A 23,472-nucleotide genomic window follows, 5' to 3' on the forward strand; every position below is an offset into this window, starting at 1 on the left:
AGCGCGGGGGGATGACAGCTGATTCCGAGGCAGTAGGAGAAGTAGGGAAACACGTTGCGCGTGTTTCCCTACTCCTCCCCTTGCCTTGGAATCAGCTGTGTTGACGTCAGTGACGTCCGTGCGTGTCTGCCTCGCAGACCACTTGCAGCCAGGGAGCCACGGTCCCAAGCATAGAACGTTGGAGGTGAGAATTATTATATAGGATGTAATTTTGAGGTTATATCTCATCACTTGATTTGTGATCCTCAATGAACTATGCATTGGTATTTGCGGATAATAAACCCTGTATAACATAACATATAATATAACAATTTAACATAGAATTAGAAATGAGATGTCCAGGTCAGAACATACTTGATTCCATCAGTATTTTATAAAAGGCTCTGCCAAATGTGGGGCCTTTTGTAAAATAAGTATAAAGATGTGCATGTGGATTTGCCAGCATGCACAGTAGAAGCAGGCATTTTGCAAATGGTGATTTCACAACTTCCAGGTGTAAGTGGCATCACTCCCACCGCTAGCCGCCCCATTTTATAAACCTATATGTATAAGAGCTGCCAATTAAGTAGGAAGGCCACAATTTTTATTTTTACTGTTCTTTTGTGGAGGCAGAAATAAATAACAGGGGATTAAGGAGAACGATTCCCTGAATCCCTTGTGTAAAGCCCTGGCCGAAAAAAGCACTTTTTAAAAATCTGTGTGTGTCTGTGAGCTGGTACAAACTCCACTGGGGAAACGTTTTCTCACAGATGTATTCCTATTGCAAAATGGGGAATATACATCTAGATATTTGATCTGCCTAAGCCACATCCAAACCATATCCCCACAACACCCCCTTGAAATGTCTGCATGCTGTGGATCTCAACAAGTAAAAAGCAGCTTTCTGAAACTGCCATTTGCACATGTATGTGATATACACCAGGGGCATGTTTGGGGGGGGCAGAGAGTAGGCATGCCCAGCACTAATCGTTAGCGCAGCTATATTGACACATGCCAACTGATTAGTGCCTATTATATAGAGGCCAGTAAGGGCTCACGCACTAATGGCCACATGCTAATTTGGAAATTAGTGCCTGGCCATTAATGGAAAAAAATGTAAATGCAGCCATTTTACAGGCTCAGTACACGATTTTCCCCATGCATTAATCATACAGCAAGGCCCCTTTTAGTGCAGCTTAGTAAAAGGGCCTCTTAGATTGTGATCTCTGGCAGGACGGAGAAGTATCTTATGTACCTGGAGCTACTACTACTGAAAATACATGAACTGAATTCATATCATCTATATGTACTCAGCACCACTATGTCCCTGATATTCAAAGGGATGTATCTGGATAATGGCTGCCATTCCCCAGATATTTCCCTTAGCTGCAGCTGTCATTGGATATTCAGTGGCACAGTTCAGACAGTATTGCTAAATATCCTTCTAGACTGAAGAAGGACTTTTGAGCACCACTGGATGCTGCCATTTGGGAGCATATACCCAAAAGGCAGCATCTAAAATTGTGCTTTGTACCTGTAGAAGTAGTTAACTGACCCTTTGTCTCTCTTCCTCCCTCCAGCCCCAGTGACCTCTGTTGCATTGCAGTGGTGTTGATTCTCTCCCTCTTCAGCACCATCACAGGCAACGCCCACCAATTCATGGTGCAGCGCAGTTCTCCCTTCTGCTCACTGGACCACACTGTTGCTGCCCATTGCTGCCAAAGCTCCAAAGGTCTACACTGCCCTCATCATTGTGCCTCTGCTGGCCCAGATGGCCCCACGCTTCACAGGCCCTGCAGAGGCATGTTGCAGACTTGGCTTCACTGGCTGCATGGTGCAGTGCATCTGACTGAATAAGAAGCAGCACTACTGCCCTGCATGAAACTAAGCATACCCGAAGGCCCACATGCTAGTGCACCCAAATGGCAGCACCCGAAAGTCACACATCCTTCCAGACTTCTGTGGCACTATCCAGATAGAGTCGCTGACTATACATGGATAGCTGTGAGTGAGGGAAATATAAAGAGCAATGTTATACAATTAGTAAAGCTATTCTGTCCATTATACAGATAAAGTTAGGACAGCAAAAAGACAATCCAGATAGCTACCTGGATAGTGGAATTGCTTGCGTTATGTCACCCATCATCCTCTGGATCAAATAACTTTCAGGTCCCTAACCTCAGGCTATTTGAAAATTGCCCGCCTTTCCTTAGAAAAAATATGTACTGATGGTTCTTTGAGTTTGTGTCGCTGTCGAGATCTATTGCTCTGCTTTGATTGCAGTTGCTCCTCTCTTCTTCCCAGAAGTTGCTACCCTTGACAGCTGCTTAGTCTTGCCTAATGGATGGGCCGGCCCCATCCAGCTTCCTTCCCAGTCTAAAAGAGAGGAAACTAACCTTCTTTTTCTCTCAACTCCAAACCCTCTTCTCTCTGAAGCATGTGGAAGCAGGATAGCAGTTTGTGATTTCTCCCTTCTACCAGCTACAAACCTTCTGACTAGAATATTATCACATTAGATTGTACCCTTTTGGCCACACCTAGAGGGAGTGACATCGTGCAGCATTTCCCAAACTGTGAGCTGCATCACCCCAGTGTGCCGCAGCAAATTCGTAGGGGTGCTGCGGGGGGAGATGGGAGTTGATTCTTATTAAAGGCACTCACCACACGCATACCACAGTTAATCCTAGGTCCCGCCACCGCCGGAGGTTGTAGCATGCAAAGGTAATGTACTGCATAGGCACGGGTAGGCCTGGGTAGGCAAGGGAAGTTCAAGATTTTCTTTTGGTGAGTGCCTGCTCAGTCTACTGCTGCTCCTGTTTCAATGGGTCCACGGCAGCAATTCACATACGCTGTCAAAGTCCAAATAACATGCAGACCCATCAAACTCTGGGGGTTGTCAGGTAACTGCAGCACAACAGTGGCAGTGATTCCCACATGCTGCCTGCCGCTTCCTGCCCCGGGGTAGGCAGACAGTGTGTGTGAATTACTGCCGTGGACCCATTGAAACAGAAAGCTTTCCTCTAGTGTGGAATTAACATTTGAAAATACATTAACATTTGAAATACTTTTCTCTGAATATAAACCAGGCTATGCGGGTGGGAAGGAGATACTCTGCATGGGTGGAGGGGAGGGCAGAATTGTTGGACATAAGGGTAGAGGGGGAGGGAGGAGGAGGGACAGGTGTTGCATGGAGAAGGGAGAGATGCTGCATGAGATTTATGGTGACAAGGAAATGTGTGGCTGGGGGGATGAGCTGAGAGAAAAAGTCTGGCAGGGGGAAGAGAGACCTGAGAGCCTGAGAGGAAAAGTGTGGCCGGGGGAGGGCTCATTGAAAAATTGCATGGACATTAAAGGCGCCATGAACCAAATAAATTTGGGAAGCACTGCCACAGTGAATGGTTTATTTTACCCATTACCCAGAAAACTACAATATTTCCTCTGTTAGCTTTAGTAAACACATTGGCCTGTAATGTGTGCAATTCACAGCCCCCCCCCCCCCCCCCCCCCAGTAAAAGGACACATACAATAAATACAATTGGAACATCAAGGCTACAGCTTTACTAATTAATTTTAACAAATTAATTTATTCATTCATTCACTTGACAAACATATTTAATGCCCTTCCAGCCCATTTATCTCATTATAAATTGTTCAACAAGATAACTAGATGGTAACATCCTAGACATATGACAACATACAATATATCACTTTTGGCCAAAATCTTTGTGATGACAATCCCAAATGCAGTCCCATGGGTGACTTCTCCAGACACTTCTGTGCCCAAAATAAACATAAGAATGATAGCAAATCCAAACCACAATTTTTCCCTCCGAAGCACTGTAATTGAAACTAACTACAAAGAAATAATTAAATAAATAAATATATTGTTTCACAACAACTCTAGTGTACATAATGCTTATAAATGGATGAGCGCCATCTTCCAATCTTTTAAATATCATCAACTGACATGCCTTGAGCAGCAGCAAATGAGGCTGCTCCTATCCTGAAAGAATGCGTTCCAAACTTTTTTGCATCAAAACTACCCATTCTCAATGCAGACTTCAAAACAGCCACAAGTGATAACAAGTTAATGGGCAGAAATCAATATGAACTAACTAGTACACACCACCCACCATCCTCAACTTTTGAAACACTTTTGCAGCATGCGCTGGACAAGTAATCAAATCTTTCACCCATTTCAAAATAGCCATGAATCCTTTTACCTGGTCTGTCTTAGACCTCCTTATTAACATAATAACTTTTCCAGAACATCTCTAACTAAAATGGTCCTCTCACTCAAATTAGTTTTGAAATTGCAACCAACTCACTAACTCTGAAAGCACCAAAAAATGCAAAAGAAAATGCCACTCAAAACAAAGCAACTTCATATTGTGAAAAACAAATATCATGGAGTAATGCAAACAATAATTGCAAAATATCATGACTAATGGGTTCAGGTCACCTAGTACAATCAGCTCTAAATATAGTAGAGCAAGCACCTCGCAACAATTTCTTCAGTAAAACAGAACTTGAAGGATACTAAAGGACAAGTCCATAGACCGCTATTAAATGGACTTGGAAAAATTCCGCATTTTTAGGTATAACTTGTCTGGAATGTTTTTACGTTTGGGGAGCGTGCCAGGTGCCCTTGACCTGGATTGGCCACTGTCGGTGACAGGATGCTGGGCTAGATGGACCTTTGGTCTTTCCCAGTATGGCACTACTTATGTACTTATGTACTTATACTTAAATCCACTACATTTACAATAAAATGAAACATTTGCCAAAGCAGCCATAACCGCTGATCTGGACCAAGGACTCTCCATTACCTTGTAAATGTGGAGGGGCATTTTCAATATGACGTCTAAGTCAGACTTTGGACAATTTGCGCTAAATGTCCAAAATCTGAATAGGAAATATGGCCATTTTTGACAAAAAAAAAAGTCTTTTTTTAAAAAATACCATTTGTAACAAGGTATTGTGCTCATTAGCATAACAGTAAAGTGGCCAAGTTCATTTTTTAATGGATATGTACTAATGTCCCCATTAGCGTCTGGCTATTACTGCCAGGAACCCTTACAGCCATCTATTTAGGAGGCGGTATGAGCACCCTGACTTCTTAATCCTTGAAGACATTAAAGAGGAAGATTCAGATGAATCCAAAGAGTCAGAAGACTCCCACATATCAACTGAATTCATATCCACAGCTCTGCACTTCCACTTTTCAGTATCTAAGCGCTTAACCACATGAAGCAGATTGCACATATATTTTTTATCCTTCAGACGCTTGCACAAACCCTTATGCCTATCCTTCTTACCAGACCTCCCTTCCACCCTCTTCGATTTCCCCCAAAAGAGACATTATCCTCACCATCAGAATAGTGAGACACAGATAATTCCTCATCTTCAGCATGAGATTCCTTGGACTGCTGCCTTGGCTGACCCTCCATCTTCCGCAGCAATATTAGATTCTTTTATCTTCTCTGAAACCTTTTTTATCTATCTCCCTTTCCCATCCACTTTCACACCTTTGCCAACATTCCTTTTTATCTTTATCTTTTCCAATAATCTGAATTCTTGGAGACTTTCTCCTCAACCTGCATAGCATTCAAATTATCCACTTACCCAGCCCTCCTTTTTTGAACCCCAGAATCCCCTTTCACTTTCCCTTCACAACTTCTCTTCTTAGGACCCATAAATGCTTCCAAATTAAACTCAAGAATTAGTCACAATCAGGACAAAATTTAACCAGCACAACAAATTACCACTGAGAAATTATTCTCCTTTCTCACCCTTTTTTTTCTCACCCTCCCTTTTTTTAATAAACACCACTAAAATCACAAGAAAACCCCCCCATAAACCACTCACCATCCAAACCTATTTCCCCCAATAGACTTCACAACACTTATATAGCACAAACCCTGAATAGAAATATGCAGCATGATTATCGCATATACCTCACAAACCCTCAACACCTCAGTCACTGCCATTCAGTCAGCCACCTCCGATGGCACCATTAAAAACTGCATTCATACACCGCTAAAACCAAGCAATTTACAGCCACCATACAATGCACAAGGCAGACCTCACCTCGTTCAAGTAGCACCCAACCAAAAAATCCCTAGCTGCTTCTTCAGTCAGTGATGCTAGAACTGTAATACCTCACAAACCACAATGCCGTATATTACCACCAATGTTATATAGCAGCCGTAAGTCACAGCTCCCTCTCTAACGCCAACAGAACTGCTTAGTCCAACTTTGGACATTTTGCTCAAAACGCCCAGAATTCGAATAGCAAATATATGCATTTTCGAAACAGTGAGACATCTATTTTTTTTTCTGAAAATGATCACTTGCTAGATGTTTTGTGCTCTGTGCATTTATCTTTCTGGTCCATTAAAAAAAAAAAGCCCTTATGAGATGTAGGAGGAGCCAGCATTCTTAGTAGCTTTGGCCACACAGACATCCCAGCAGAGCAGTGGTGCACCCTAGGGGGCACTGCAGTGGACTACACATAAAAGCTCCTAGGTGCACATCTCACCATTGCTCCATTATATTCTATAGTGAGCCCTCCAATACCCACCAAAAACCTACTGTGCCTGACTGTACACTACTACAATAGCTCTTATGGATGCAGTAGGTTTTTGGTGGGTTTTGGAGGGCTCACACTTTCTACCACAAGTGTAACAGTTAGAGTGGATTATGGGCCTGTGTCCCCTTCTCCATAGTACATTACACTGATTATACGTTACTCGAGGGACCTGCTTCCTGCTCTAATAGGACTGGCTATAACATCTGAGGCTGTCATAGAGGCTCATATGTACTATTTGGTTTACATCTTTGGGGGGGTGGGAGAGGGTCAGTGACCAGTGGGGGAGTAAGGATGGTCATCATTCCTTTATTTCTCCAGTGGTCATCTGGTTATTTAGAGCACTTTTTGTGGCTTAGTCATTATTTAAATAGGTTTAGCTCAAAATATCTATGTCCTAAACATTTTTGTTTTGTTCCATTGTGGCTGAAAAAAAAATCCAGATCTTAGGAGCACCCAAATCACACCCTTATTACCCCCCGGCATGCCTCTTTGAGATTTGGATGCACCACAGATGAACTGCACAGAAAAACGTCTGGAAAATGGGTTTTAAAAATACCGATTTGGACGTTTTGGACAGAAAAATCTCCAAATGCTGTTTTATACCACTTTTTAGAATTTTTCTCTTTTGAAAATGAGCAACAGAGTGGACTAGAGATTGCTAGACCAAGTGATCATTTACACACAAAAAGAAAGTCTATGGCACTAGAACAATTCTTAACTTATAAAAGATAAAAAAAGATACATACTTTTTTTTAATACATCAAATTTTACTGCCAGTATATTTGAAATACTTAAAGTGCTTCCCTGCAATGTCCCAGAATTCCTGATAGCAGCCAAGGTCAGAACAGTGTCACACTGACCTTACAGACAGTGGAATGTGATTGGTTCATGAAGCACTCATGTGCTTTGGGTTGGAATATGTAACATGATAGCCACAATGAACCAATAGGATCTCATGAGCACAAGGAAATGTGTGATTATTTCATCAACATGATTGTACCCAGAAATTCAGAGAAAATGCAAGTATCTTTTTTGATGTCATTTCAAGTATCTACAAACATTGCAACCCACAGTAAATTGTGGATAAATAAAACTGACTGAAGATATTTGGAAAATTCTGCTTTTTTTAGCTATTATTTTGTTAATTAATGTATGTGGTTTGTATTCTGCCTAAAAAACCTAAGCAGAGTACAATAAAAAGACATAAAAATATACAAATAAAAAGCAAACATCAAAGCAGCACATATCAAACAATTAAAAGAGCACACTAAACATATCTTGTGATACTGTGGCCATACTCTGCTTCAACCCCCCAGGATATGCCAGCAAGAACAAATGGGTATTTAAAATTTTCTTAGACCAACATGCCAAAGGTGAATAAATTCCTAGGTTATAAACCTATCCCTAATCATTTTAAATTGTATTTTCATTTTCAAATCATCCAAAGAGATACTGAAAAGATACATTTAAATAAGCAATGGCTTGTTCAAGTTACTTTCGTCCAAGTTTCCAGTGTATGAAAATACCGAGGTTTCTAGCATTTTCTACCATAAACCACCCCAGCTCACTATGAGCCCTTTTTACCAAGCCAGGCTAAGGGCGTGCTAGCCTTTTTAGCATGTGCTAATGATTAGCACACACTAAAAACACTAACACATCTTGGTAAACAGAGCCATATAACTTCTTACATAAGTACATAAGTATTGCCATACTGGGAAAGACCAATAGTCCATCAAGCCAGCATCCTGTTTCCAACAGTGGCCAATCCAGATCACAAATACCTGGCAAGATCCCAAAAAAGTACAAAACATTTTATACTGCTTATCCCAGAAATAATGGATTTTCCCCAAGTCCAGTTAATAATGGTCTATGGACTTTTCCTTTAGGAAGCCATCCAAACCTTTTTTAAACTCCGCTAAGTTAATCACATTTACCTCATTCTCTGGCAACGAATTACACGATGAGTGAAGAAACCTTTTCTCCGATTCGTTTTAAATTTACTACATTGTAGCTTCATCGCATGCCCCCTAGTACTAATATTTTTGGAAAGCGTAAACAGACGCTTCATATCTACCCGTTCCACTCCACTCATTATTTTATAGACCTCTGTCATATCTCCCCTCAGCAGCCTTTTCTCCAAGCTGAAGAGCCCTAGCCACTTTAGCCTTTCCTCATAGGGAAGTCGTCCCATCCCCTTTATCATTTTCGTCGCCCTTCTCTCCACAATATCTTTTTTGAGATGTGGCAACCAGAATTGAACACAATATTCGAGGTGCAGTCGCACCATGGAGCGATACAAAGGCATTATAACATCCTCATTTTTGTTTTCCATTCCTTTCCTAATAATACCTAACATTCTATCTGCTTTCTTAGCCGCAGCACCACACTGCGCAGAAGGTTTCAACGTATCATCAACGACGACCCCTAGATCCCTTTCTTGGTCTGTGACTCTTAACGTGGAACCTTGCAAGACGTAGCTATAATTCGGGTTCCACTTTCTCACATGCATCACTTTGCATTTGCTCACATTAAACGTCACCTGCCATTTAGATGCCCAGTCTCCCAGTCTCGTAAGGTCCTCGTAATATTTCACAATCCACTCGCGATTTAACGACTTTGAATAACTTTGTGTCATCAGCAAATTTAATTACCTCACTAGATAATCCCAACTCTAGGTCATTTATAAATATGTTAAAAAGCAGTGGTCCCAGCACAGACCCCTGGGGAACCCCACTAACTACCCCTCTCCATTGAGAATACTGACTATTTAACCCTACTCTCTGTTTTATATCTTTTAACCAGTTTTTAATCCACAATAGAACACTACCTCCTATCCCATGACTCTCCATTTTCCTCTGGAGTCTTTCATGAGGTACTTTGTCAAATGCCTTCTGGAAATCGAGATACACAATCAGGCTTATTTTCGAAAGAGAAGGGTGCCCATCTTCCGACACAAATCGGGAGATGGGCGTCCTTCGCTCAGGGTTGCCAAAATCGGCATAATCGAAAGCCGATTTTGGGTGCTCTCAACTGCTTTCCGTCACAGGGACAACCAAAGTTCCGGGGGGCGTGTCAGAGGCGTAGCAAAGGCGGGACTGGGGCGTGCCTAACAGATAGGCGTCCTCGGCCGATAATGGAAAAAAGAAGGGCGTCCCTAACGAGCACTTGGTCAACTTTACTTGGTCCATTTTTTTTCACGACCAAGCCTCAAAAAGGTGCCCGAACTGACCAGATGACCACTGGAGGGAATCGGGAATGACCTCCCCTTACTCCTCCAGTGGTCACCAACCCCCTCCCACCCGTAAAAAAAAAATTTGCCAGCCTCTATGCCAGCCTCAAATGTCATACCCAGCTCCATGACAGCAGTATGCAGGTCCTTGGAGCAGTTTCAGTGTGTGCAGTGCACTTCAGCCAGGTGGACCCAGGCCCATCCCCCCCCTACCTGTTACACTTGTGGTGGTAAATGGGAGCCCTTCAAAAACCACCTGAAACCCACTGTACCCACATGTAGGTGCCCCACTTCAACCTTTAGGGCTATGGTAGTGTTGTACAGTTGTGGGGAGTGGGCTTTTTGGGGGGGGGGGGTTGGGGGGCTCAGCACCCAAGGTAAGGGAGCTATGCACCTGGGAGCAATTTGTGAAGTCCACTGCAGTGCCCCCTAGGGTACCCGGTTGGTGTCCTGGCATGTGAGGGGGACCAGTGCACTACAAAGGCTGACTCCTCCCACGACCAAATGGCTTGGATTTGGTCGTTTCTGAGATGGGTGTCCTTGGTTTCCATTATCGCCGAAAACCGGGGACGACCATCTCTAAGGACGACCATCTCTAAGGTCGACCTAAATGTTGTGATTTGGGCGTCCCCGACTGTATTATCGAAATGAAAGATGGACGCCCATCTTTTTTCGATAATATGGGTTTCCCTGTCCCTTCGCCGGGACGTCCTTAAAGATGGGCGCCCTTAGAGATGGTCGTCCCCGTTCGATTATGCCCTTCAGTATAAACTGGCTCACCTTTATCCACATGTTTGTTCACCCCTTCAAAGAAATGTAGTAGATTGGTGAGGCAAGATTTCCCTTCACTAAATCCATGTTGACTTTGTCTCATTAATCCATGCTTTTGAATATGCTCTGTAATTTTGTTCTTAATAATAGTCTCTACCATTTTGCCTGGCACCGATGTCAGACTCACCAGTATATAATTTCCCGGATCTCCTCTGGAACCTTTTAAAAAATCAGTGTTACATTGGCCACCCTCCAATCTTCCGGTACCACACTTGATTTTAAGGATAAATTACATATTACTAACAATAGCTCCACAAGCTCATTTTTCAGTTCTATCAGTACTCTGGGATGAATACCATCTGGTCCAGGAGATTTGCTACTCTTCAGTTTGTAGAACTGCCCCATTACATCCTCCAGGTTTACAGAAAATTCATTGTTTCTCCGACTCATCAGCTTCAAATACCATTTCTGGCACCGGTATCCCACCCAAATCTTCCTCGGTGAAGAGCAAAGCAAAGAATTCACTTAATCTCTCTGCTACGGCTTTGTCTTCCCTGATTGCCCCTTTTACTCCTCGGTCATCTAGTGGTCCAACCGATTTTTTTGCCGGCTTCCTGCTTTTAATATACCTAAAAAAGATTTACTATGTGTTTTTGCCTCCAATGCAATCTTTATTTCGAAGTCCCTCTTAGCCTTCCTTATCAGCACTTTGCATTTGACTTGACATTCCTTATGCTGTTTCTTATTATTTTCAGTAGGTTCCTTGTTCCATTTTCTGAAGGATTTTCTTTTAGCTCTAATAGCTTCCTTCACCTCACTTTTTAACCACGCCGACTGTCATTTGGTCTTCTGTCCTCCTTTTTTAATATGCGGAATATATTTGGCCTGGGCTTCCAGGATGGTGTTTTTGAACAGCATCCACGCCTGATATAAATTTTTGACCCTCGCAGTCGCTCCTCTAAATTTTTTTTTCACCGTTCTTCTCATTTTATCATAGTCTCCTTTTTTAAAGTTAAATGCTAACGTATTTTTAATTTCCTATGTATACTTACTTCAAAGCTAATATCAAATCCAATCATATTATGATCACTGTTATCAAGCGGCCCCAGCACCATTACCTCCCGCACCAGATCATGCGCTCCACTAAGGACTAGGTCTTCTTCTTTATATTGTTAAAAACAATATTCCTTGATTTAAATTGGCACATGTAAAAATTATTTTGTGTTTGACTTTTTGATGCAATCTAAAAAAATTGAAAATATGATGAATAAATGGTACAATTTGGGGCAGATACAAGGCAAACATTATTGCCTATCGCACATACTTTTGAAACACTGAATAGCACTAAGGGGGTCTTTTACTAAGGTGTGTTAACATTTTTAGCTGGCGCTAAATGCTGAGACACCCATTATATTCCTATGGGTGTCTCAATATTTAGCACCAGTTGATTTTTAGCATGAGCTAAAAATGCTAGTGCACCTTAGTAAAAGGCCCCATTAGAGACAACAGAATGGTTTTCTTTCAACCTTTGCATGTGGATTTGTCAGTTAGAGTGAGCTCGCCTGCTCATCATAAACCACATATCAGGTAACTATACATCTCAACAGTCTCATATTTGATATAAATCCTGCTGACTTGCACATATGGCTTAGAATATTCAGTTGAAAAATCTTGTCATTACTGAAGCTATTGAGCAGGCTTCACAGCTGAGTAAGCAGAGCAAGTATCAACATGAGATGGAGCTGGCAATAGCAGCTGTAATTATGGCATTTTACCCAATGGACAATAAATATGCAGCTTGGTCCTGGAGTATCCCCTAGCCGGTCTGGTTTTTAGGATATCCTCAATTAATATAAATGAAATAGAATTGTACAGAAGGAAGGCACTGTACACAGATCATGTCATATATAGTCACTGTGGCTATCCAGAAAACCAGGGAAATGGAGGAGTAGCCTAATGGGTAGAGCAGTGGGCTGAGAGTCAGGGAAGCCAAGGTTCAAATCCCATTGAGGTTATGGGCAAGTCATTTAACCCTCCGTTGCCTTACTGTGAGCACATCAAAAACAGGGAAATGCCTACGGTTCCTAAATATAACTTGCCTTAAAGTATTGATGAAAAGGTGTGAGCTCAATTGAAATCTCTCCTGATTAGAGGGATTTCAAAGAAAATTGATTCCATTCATAGTTCAGTAAGAGTTCTATGCATTAAAACCTAGAGAGCCCTATTTACTAATCCGTGCTAGCATTTTAGCGTACGCATATGTTCCTATGGGCGACTTAACGTTTAGCACATGCTAATCATTAACCCTTAGCGCTGCTTAGTAAACAGGGCCCAGAGTCATTCATTGCCAATGCTAATATGCGGCATAGTAAATAATGAGGTGCATAAAAGCTGCACACTAGAAATCTGCATTCATATCTTACAGCAACCATATTAATGGTTTATCGTCTGTGCCTTAATGAATGTTCATTAACACAATTCTATAACTGGCCACCTGATTGGCTCATATTCTAGGTAGGAGACACAGATGATGGAAGAAACAAGATGTTATTAGTGGTTAAATTTAAAATGTGCCCGATACAGCTGTGTTTTGCCTTGCATGGGCTGGTTCAGGGGCAAAACAATAATGTAAGAACAAATAAAATAGCACAAATAAATTTACAGTCATAATAAAAATACATGAAAATATATTAAAACATAACATATATTTTTATTGTGACTGTAAATGTATTTATAGTATCTTATTTGTTCTACGAAATTACAGAAGAACAAACCTCTGCAGTCCAAAGACAGATATAAAAACAGCGAAGGAGAGTAAAACAATAACCAGACAATGCTCTAAAATTTTAAATATTTATTAACATTGAAGACTCGACACAGACCATGTTTCGGCTACTAAGCCTGCATCAGGAGTCTGGAAAGGATGTTTGTAAATTAATGCATTCTGTATTGCTGTGCACCATGAACATCTCCGGCAAACGAAGGATCCCGCCAAATAGTTGAAAACTACGGACCCAATGAAATGAATAGTACACAAATCTGCAACAAAAGATTCTCACTTTAGTGCAATTCAGTGATAAGCTGCATTGGAAGTGTGGAGTGAGATTTTTTGCTGGAGATTTGTGCAGTATTCATTTCATTGGGTCCATATATTTCGTGGGATCCAGTGTTTGCCACAGTTCTTCATGGTGTACAGCGCTATAGAACATACTAATTTTCAAACATCCTTTCCAGACTCCTGATGCAGGCCTAGTGACTGAAACACAGCCTGTGTCAAGTCTTGGACGTTATGAATTTTTAGAGCATCATATGGTTATTCTTATTTGTTCTTACAGTATCATTTGCTCCCAATGCAGCCCATGCAGGGTGAAACACGGCTGTGTCAGGCACATTTTTAATTTAACCACTAATATAGTCTTGTTTCTTCTATTGACTATTGGACTCATTTTCAAAACAGAAAAATGTCTAAAAAGTGGCATAAAGCAGCATGTGGACGTTTTTCTCACAAAAATGTTCAAATCAGTATTTTCAAAACCTATTTTTAGACATTTTCCTATGAAGTCCATCAGACGTGCGTCCAAATCTCAAGGGGGCGGGTCAGGGCGTGTTCAGGCCGGGACTTGGGCATTCCTAAGACTGAGATGTTTTTCAGCCATAATGGAACAAAACAAAATCGTCCAGAACTTAAAAGTTAGATGTTTTGAGCTAGACCTGTTTTTATAACAAATAAGGCACAAAAGGGTGCCCTAAATACCCAGATGACCACTGGAGGGAATCAGGGGTGACCTCCCCTTATTCTCCCAGTGGTCACTAACCCCCTCCCACCCCCCAAAAATGTGATGAAAAGCATTACTTGCCAGTCTCTATGCCAGCCTCAGATGCTATACTCAGGTCCATTAGAACAGCATGCAGGTCCCTGGAGTAGTCTAGTGGTGGATGCAGTGCACTGCAGATAGGTGGACCCAGGCTCCTACCTCCCCCTACCTGTTACACTTGTGGAGGAAACTGTAAGCCCTCCAAAACTCACCAGAAACCCACTGTACCCACATATAGGTGCCCCCTTTACCCATAAGGGCTATGGTAGCGGTGTACAGGTGGGGGTGTTGGGTTTTGGGGGGGCTCAGCAGACAAGGTAAGGGAGCAATGGTGAGATGTGTACCTGGGAGCATTTTATTAAGTCCACTGCAGTGCCCCCTAGGGTGCTCTATTGCTTTCCTGGGATGTCAGGGGGACCAGTCTACTAAAAATGCTGGCTCCTCCTACATCCCAATGGCTTGATTTTCTGCATTTTGCACTTGGATATTTTTTGTCAAAAATGGACCAAAAAACAAAACATCCAAATCACAATACCTTGTTCAAAATGGTATTTTCGAAAAAAAATAGAGAGAGACATTTTTCTTTTTTTGAAAACGGTCTTCTTTCCTATTCAGATTTTGGATGTTTTTTGCAAAACGTCCGAAGTCCGACTTAGACGTCATATCGAAAATGCCCCTCTATGTCTTCTTCAGTGATATCTGTCCTTCTGGATTTAGCAAATTGCTGTCAGTTTGTTTTCTGGCACATATTCTATACAGGAAAGTGAGAGCCTACTATCTTTCATAGAATACTAGCGTAACGGGTTATTACTAAAGCTTAGCTCGGGTGATCTGCAGCACAGCCCATAGGAATAAAATGTGCCCTGCTGCAGATAGCTCGAGCTAAGTATTAGTAAAAGGCACCCCATAGGTGCCTACATGTAGCACAGAGCTGGTGATTGAATTAGCTACAAAGTTATACGTGTAACTTTGAGACCTGTCTAAACTCTGTCCAAATGCCACCCATGTGTATGTTCACCTGCAAACTATTCACTATCAGAGGTATGTGTGTAGTTATAAAATATATTCCAGTATTTTAATGATTTGCATACTGATGTGGTGCCAAATGTAGGTACTGCCCATGCTATGGAATGAGTTTTTAATGACACCAGTGCTCATTTTTTCTTTACAGAATAGACTCCTCTTAGATGCCCAGATATAGAACTAATGTGGACTTTACTAATATCTTCTGTGTTTATAAAAAGCAGCCACTGCAGTAAAAACCCACATTAGCAAGAGAGGGCAGTAAGTACAACTGACTATTAGCATTCCATTAGCACAACTGATGGCAGGTGAAGTGCTGTGGTATTGCAGCCTTCAGCATTTCTGATCCCTCCCTGAAGTTAGATCCCCTCCAAATCCCTTTCCCAAATTCAAATTCTCCTCTCAATACCCACTGACAGCATTACCTCTCCCCCAAGAGCAAAACCCTGCCCCCTAGAGCTCTACTTCCACCATCCCATGACCCCCTAGAACCTACACAAGGGCTCCCACTGTTGCTCAAGTGGTCCCTGGCAGCAGCTATCCCCCTCCACTTCCACCCAAGTTGGCACCAGCATCAAAATGAGTGCCAGAATCTAAAATGGCACAAATAACCCCTAGGAGTAGTTTCGTGGTACTACCTCTAGGGGACATCAGCATCATTTTGGATGCTGACGCTGACCCAGGTAGCAGCAGACGGGATTGCTGTTGCCGGGGACAACTCAACTGCCAATAGAGAACTCTGGGTAGGTCCTGGGGCTTGAGGGTAGAGGAGGGTAGGACTCTGGGAAGCAGGGTTTTGCTGTCAAGGGGATCGAGAGGGGATGTGAATTCAGGGAGGGGCCCAGGAAGGAGATGTGCCTTCAGGGGGATTAGAAGTACCGAGTGAGGATTGTATTGGAGTGCCTTGAAGCGCGTGATTGGAGGATCGAGGGGTTAATGCGGGAAGGACCAGGAATGGGAGGCAATGCCCCAAGCTGCAGTCATTATGACAGTACTGGAGATGTGTGTTACATACATGAGCTGATAGCATGAAGGGTTTGTGCTTTCAGGAATGGCATATAACACGACTCCCTGTGTGGTAAATGCAAGGCAGGTACAGGGCATACTCCCTTTATTTACCTCACAGGCTTTGCACTTACCACACATTAATTTTTGCTGTTAACTTGTGGTAATGCAAATCCTACCACACTTTAGTAAAAGAACCTCAGAGCATGTAACTGAGCTGTGAAACCTGCCCCTTATAAGCAGTCTGAGAACTGCAGTCCTTTAACCAGATAAATGTACACGCAGGGATTAACAACACACAAACTTTTCCATATGGGAAAAATAGGTAGGCTCAGAGGAAAGATTAGTTTGGGGAAGGCAACACCACAGATAGTATTGTATTTTCAAAACTATGAGCACTGTTTTTATTCAGGAAATTATCCTCAGACAAGGCAGATGAAGTCTCTGTGGCTACTTTTCCCCTACGCAGTTTTCAAAGGGACTTCTCCTTGAGAACTACTACTACTACTACTATTTAGCATTTCTATAGCGCTACAAGGCGTACGCAGCACTGCACAAACATAGAAGAAAGACAGTCCCTGCTCAAAGAGCTTACAATCTCATACACAAAAAATAAAGTAAGCAAATCAAATCAATTAATGTGTACAGGAAGGAGGAGAGGAGGGTAGGTGGAGGCGAGGGGTTACAAGTGGTTACGAGTCAAAAGCAATGTTAAAGAGGGTGGCTTTCAGTCTAGATTTAAAGGTGGCCAAGGATGGGGCAAGACGTAGGGGCTCAGGAAGTTTATTCCAGGCGTAGGGTGCAGCGAGACAGAAGGCGCGAAGTCTGGAGTTGGCAGTAGTGGAGAAGGGAACAGATAAGAAGGATTTATCCATGGAGCGGAGTGCACGGGAAGGGGTGTAGGGAAGGACGAGTGTGGAGAGATACTGGGGAGCAGCAGAGTGAGTACATTTATAGGTTAGTAGAAGTTCGAACAGGATGCGAAAACAGATAGGGAGCCAGTGCAAAGTCCATAGGTAAAAATAGCCTTGGACTTTGCAACTACCCACATGTTTTGGAAAATTCTCCTTTAAATGGGGGCTTTGTTTCAGTAACTGTACAAGTTCTTATTCTTCAGTTTCTCTTCACTTTCTTCTTACTCTTTCCTGCCTTCTCTTTGAATGTGTCCTGCACGAGAGCTCTCCTAATCCATACTGCAGGGGCCTCCTTCAGAGAGAAGCCCCATATCCCGGAGCTGCCCTGCTTTTACCCTATTGCACATCTGGACTTGTAACATAACTCTTATCACACAAATTGTCCACAGATCATAACCTATCAATAACAGATATCAAATGATCAGAAGCACCTTGGACCAATCACTACAAACTGAACCTATCCCTAAATTGGCAAAAGAAGGGCTCAAATCGTTCACCAGAACAAACAACTTACACTACGAGAGGGCAAATAGATCCACAAATATTCTGGCAACAGACATATGACAACGAATGGACAACACGAACTGACTCCATAAACTATCTCAACCACTGAGAGGCTAGATGCAGAAGCGTACTAAACGAAATAGCACCCTTATAGACAAGACTATCAAAAAGACAAAACTCAATACCATGGTTTAATGATGAATTAAAAAAACTGAAAACACAATCCAGAAAACTTGAACGAGCATGGAATAAAACAAAAAACGAACATATACTCAATGCATGGAAACAAATACACAGAAAATACAAAAGGTCCTACTACAAGACTAAACTAGGACCGGCAACAAAGTTCTTATGAAACTATTTCAACTCGTAAATAAGTTACTAGACACCACCCCTGTCACTACATCCAACACAGACATCCCATCCGCAGACAAACTGGCTACCTACTTCAAGGACAAAATAACAAATTTACACTGCACTCTTCCTCATCACAACACTGACATTGAAAACTTCTTCGACGACCTAAACTTAATTCTGGGCGGATACCCAGCTGACCGTATCTGGTCTACATTCAATCTACTCACCACTGAATCAGTTACACAAGCGACTCATAGATTCACCAACACCCACTGCAAACTGGACATATGTCCCAGTCATCTACTTAAATCCGCCCCCAGCCGATTCATAGAAGACCTCACATCCCACCTAAACTTCACGCTACAACAAGGTTTCTTCCCCGAGGAATATGGTAACATCCTACTTACCCCAATACCAAAAGACACTAAGAAAAAAAACAAATGACCTCACCAACTACTGCCCAGTTGCGTCCATCCCTCTAGTAGTAAAATTGATGGAGAGCTTGGTGACCAAACAGCTTACAGAATACCTGGACAAGTACTCAATACAACACGACTCACAATCAGGATTCCGCTCCCACCATAGTACCGAAACTGTCCTAGTCACTCTCCTGGCCAAATTCAATCAGGAAATAGCCATAGGTAAAAGCATACTTCTCCTTCAATTCAACATGTCGAGCGCATTCGACATGGTAAACCATAATATACTACTAAGACTCCTTGGCCACTTCAGGATTGTTGGAAACATACTCAATTGGATCAAGGGATTTCCAACCACCAGAACATACCAAGTAAAATCAAATTCAAACATATCACCACCGTGGAAAGCAGCCTCTGGAGTACCTCAAGGATCACCATTATCACCAATACTCTTCAACATGATGATGATCCCACTGACAAAGTCCTTATCCAATTGAGGCCTTAACCCATTCATCTATGCAGATGATGTTACAATCTACATTCCCTTCAGACATGCCTTGACTGAAATAACCAATGAAATCAATGATGACCTGAACATCATGGACTCTTGGGCAAACTCATTCCAACTGAAACTGAACACTGAAAAAACATACTGCCTTATCCTCTCATCTCAATATAACAACTACAAACCCACAACCATAAACACCCCAGGACACATACTCCCTATTTCAGACAGCCTAAAAATACTTGGAGTCACAGTAGACCGCAACCTCACTCTCGAGAGCCAAGTAAAAACCATAATAAAGAAAATGTTCTACTCAATGTGGAAACTCAAACGAATAAAACCTTTCTTCCCGAGGGATACCTTTCGTAAACTAATACAATCAATGGTCCTAAGCCATGCAGATTACTGCAACGGAATCTATGCGGGATGTAAAGAACAACTCACAAAAAAACTCCTGACCACCCAAAACACAGCTGCCAGACTGATATATGGTAAAACACAATTTGAAAGCGCTAAACCCCTTCGAGAAAAGCTGCACTGGCTCCCAGTCAAAGAACGGATCATCTTCAAAATCTGAACATGGGTCCACAAAGAGGGCCATAATCGAACGGGGCTGGCCATCTATAAGGGCAGCCATCTCTAATGACAGCCCTGTAAAGCGGCATACCTGACCGTATAATCGAAACAAGATGGCCGGCCATTTTTCGTTTCAATAATATGGTCGGGGCTGGCCAAATCTCAACATTGTTGTGCGGCTAATTCAGTACATCCTTTGCCAGTTGCTCCACGCCCCTTTTGGAGAGCCTGTCTGTTGATTGGTCAGCTACTTTCAAACAGCTGTTTTTGGACCAGATGGAATTACGCATTGACGTACGAGGGGGCATGCAGTATATAAAAAACGCCGGCTTTTTGCAGCACTTTATGCAATAGCCGTGTTATTGTGTTATTGTGCCGACAGTCAGACTAACAATGTGAGACAGTGGGGATTTTTCTTTCAGTTCAGACTTTGTCGTGTGACAGGGTAATATGGTTTGTCATCTGTGATTCATGTTTTATTTTTCCTTGTAGGACTTAACGACAATCCACTGGAGCAGTGATCCTCAGTTTGGCGTCCTTATTCAATGAAGAAGCCCCTCGGCGAAACAGGTCCGTTGGGTGGGGATGCCCATTTAAGATGCTGCTATTAGCTAACATAAATAAATAAATAAATAACATGTATTAGCCAGGTAGGCTTGGGAGAACTTAGGCTTATCCCTAGAAAGATCTATGAGAGAGATTTAGGACTCCTTTTACCAAGCTGTGGTAAAAGTGCCCTCAATAGCGTTGGCGTGTGGATTTGCCGCATGCCAAGGCCCGGTTCTAGGTTAGTTCCCACTGGACAGTTCCCACTCACCAATTCCCATTTGGACAATTCCTACCTAGGACAATTCCCACTGAACCAATTCCCACCACACCAGGGAGGAGAATTCCCACCCATAACCCCCAAAATACAAAACACACAAGGCAAGTAATCTCCCTCTTTTCTCTTCCAGATCATTTGGGGAGCCAGTACCCCCTCACCCCCCCCCCCCCCACAACATTACCTTTTACACATCCCTTTCCCCTTCCAAACATGCAGTTCATGTGGGGGGGGGGGCATTGCTCCCCACATCCCCCAAACTAGGTTTCAATCTAATTCATGTTTAATCCGGGATCTAAATGTCATAAATAAATGCATACATAAATAGATAAATACAAACTGTAGTTCATGTGGGGAGCAATGCCCCCCCCCCCACACACATCCCCAAACTAGGTTTCAACCTAATTAGCCCCTCAAAATGACACACTGATTACGATTTATAGCAAATTACTACTCTACCTATGAGAAGTTATTCTATTATTATTATATGTCCTCTGTGTATATCCGTATGCTGCTCTAACCTCCTTGCTGTAGACCAGGGGCGTAGCCACGGGTGGGCCTGGACGGGCCCAGGCCCACCCACTTTCCCTCCAGGCCCGCCCATACAAATCCTTTATCGCTGTCGCTGCCTTTTCTCCCGCGGCTTCGGGGAACGGCCGCCCGGGAGGCAGCGATCAACGTTACCTGTCAGTGCCTGCCCTAAAATTGTGCTTTTCTTCTCCCCGCTCTTTTCTTTGCTTGTCGCACAGCGCTGCGCTGCTATTCAAACAGGCAGCTCCGCTCCTCTCTGCCGCGTCTATCCGGCCCTCTGATGCACTTCCTGTTAGTAGGGCCGGATGGACGCGGCAGAGAAGAGCGGAGCTGCCTGTTTGAATAGCAGCGCAGCGCTGCGCGACGAGCGAAGAAAAGAGCGGGGAGAAGAGAAGCACAATTTTAGGGCAGGCACTGACAGCTAAGGCTGATCGCTGCCTCCCGGGCGGCCGTTCCCCGAAGCCGCGGGAGAAAAGGCAGCGACAGCGATGAAGGATTTGTATGGGCGGGCCTGGAAAGTAAGTGCTGGATTTGTGGGTGGTTGGTTGGTTGGTTGGTTGGTTGGGGGGGGGAGAGGGAAGGGATACTTTTGCCAGAGACAGAGAGGCATATTTTCAAAGCACTTAGCCTTCAAAAGTTCCATAGGTTTCTATGGAACTTTGGAAGGCTAAGTGCTTTGAAAATGAGCCCCAGAGTCAGACTTGTAGGAGGAAGGGGATTCGAGGGAACTGGGAAGGAAGAGAGCTGCTGGAGATGGGAGGAAAAGGAGGAGGGGATCAGGATAGAAGGGAGAGAGCTGCTGGACATGGGAGGAAAGGGCTGGAGAGCTTCTGGACAAGGGAGGAAGAGGGAGGGAAGGGAGAGAGCTGCTGGACATGGGAGGGAGAGGAGGAAGGGGCTGGAGAGCTGCTGGACAAGCTAGGAAGAGGAAGAAGGGACTGGAGGAAAGGGGGAGAGCTCCTGGACATGGGAGGAAGAGGAGGAGGGGACTGGATGGAAGGGAGAGAGCTGCTGGACATGGGAGGGAGAGGAGGAAGGGGTTGGAGAGCTGCTGGACAAGGGAGGAAGAGGAGGAAGGGATTGGAGGGAAGGGAAAGAGCTGCTGGACATGGGAGGAAGAGAAGGAGGGGACGATGGAAGGGAGAGAGCTGCTGAAGGAAGAGGAGGAGGGGATCTGGGTGGAAGGGAGAGAGATGTGGGAGGAAGAGGAGGAGGGGATCTGGATGGAAGGGAGAGAGCTGCTGGACATGGGAGGAGAACTGGAGGGAAGGGAGAGAACTGCTGGTACAGCACAAGGAGGGAGGGAAGGGAAACAGAGATACAAGAACAAGGAGATGAAGGAAAAGGGAATATTAAACCTACAGCTTGAGGGAGGGAGGCAGGAAATCAAGCAACCAAACCAGATGCTGGAAAGAGGAGGGAGAGAAGCTGGATGGGGTAGGGTCAGAGAGGGTAGAGATATATTGGCACTGGGGACAAAGAGAGGGGAGAAGATGGACAGAGTAATATAGGGACACAGAGAAAAGGAGATACTAAACATGGAGGAAGATAGAGGTATAGAGATGGAAGGATGGCAGAGAAAGAGGGAAAACGGATGGAAGAATGGCAGAGAGAGGGAAAACAGATGGATGGGGAGAAAGACACTGGATGGAAGGATGGGGAGATGGATGAAAGGATGCAGAGAAAAAGGGGAGAGACTGGAAGGATGTGGAGAGAGAAGGGACACTGAACAGAAAAGGGTAGAGAGATAGACACTGGTTAGAAGGAGGGAGAGAGACAATAGATGGAAGGATCAGGAGAGAAGGTAGATGGGTAGAAGGATGGGGAGAGAAAGAGGGAAGACGCTGGATGGAAGGGTAGGGAGAAAGAGGTGACACGATGGAAGGATACAGAAAGAAAGAGGGGAGACTATTGGAAGGATGGGGAGAGAGAGGGGAGACACTGGAAGGATGGGGAGAGAAAGAGGAGAGCTGCTGCATGGAAAGGGGGAGTAGTGAAAAATTGGAGAATAAGAGGAAGGGGCATGGGGAGAACAAGGGTGAGAAAAAGATGAAAAGCCATAAGTAGATGAAGGAAATTAAAGAATGGATAGTAAGAATGAATTAAATCTGGACACAGAGAAAGGCAGAAAAATATTGAAGAAAGCAAAGAAAAAGGAGAGAAAAATGACAAATGGCCAGGAAACCTTGGCAGAAGAGTTAAGCGAAAACGAAGGAAAGCAGAATCTAGAGACTGGGAGCAACACAATGAGAAAAAGTAAATGGCCATACAACAAAGGTAAAGAAAATAATTGTATTTTTAATTTAGGATAAAGTAATATGGTGTTAATAAAGTTTCAGAGACCAATACTTCCTTCCTTAGGTCAGGCGAGGATACCGTAACAGCATTATACTGACCTGAGGCAGGAGGTTTTGGCCTCTGAAAGCTCA

General features: G+C 43.4%; 1 protein-coding gene across 1 annotated transcript in view; it reads left to right on the forward strand.

Moving 5' to 3' along the window:
- Window positions 1-20,238, forward strand: part of LOC115478345 (solute carrier family 22 member 4-like) — a 40,196-nt gene extending 19,958 nt beyond the window's left edge. The window contains 1 exon segment of the mRNA XM_030215649.1: window positions 20,182-20,238. Coding sequence (XP_030071509.1) covers window positions 20,182-20,238 — 57 coding nt within the window.
- The last annotated feature ends 3,234 nt before the right edge of the window (window positions 20,239-23,472 follow it).

This window comes from Microcaecilia unicolor, chromosome 10, assembly GCF_901765095.1.
Source record: "Microcaecilia unicolor chromosome 10, aMicUni1.1, whole genome shotgun sequence".
Classification (NCBI taxonomy): Eukaryota; Metazoa; Chordata; class Amphibia; order Gymnophiona; family Siphonopidae; genus Microcaecilia; species Microcaecilia unicolor.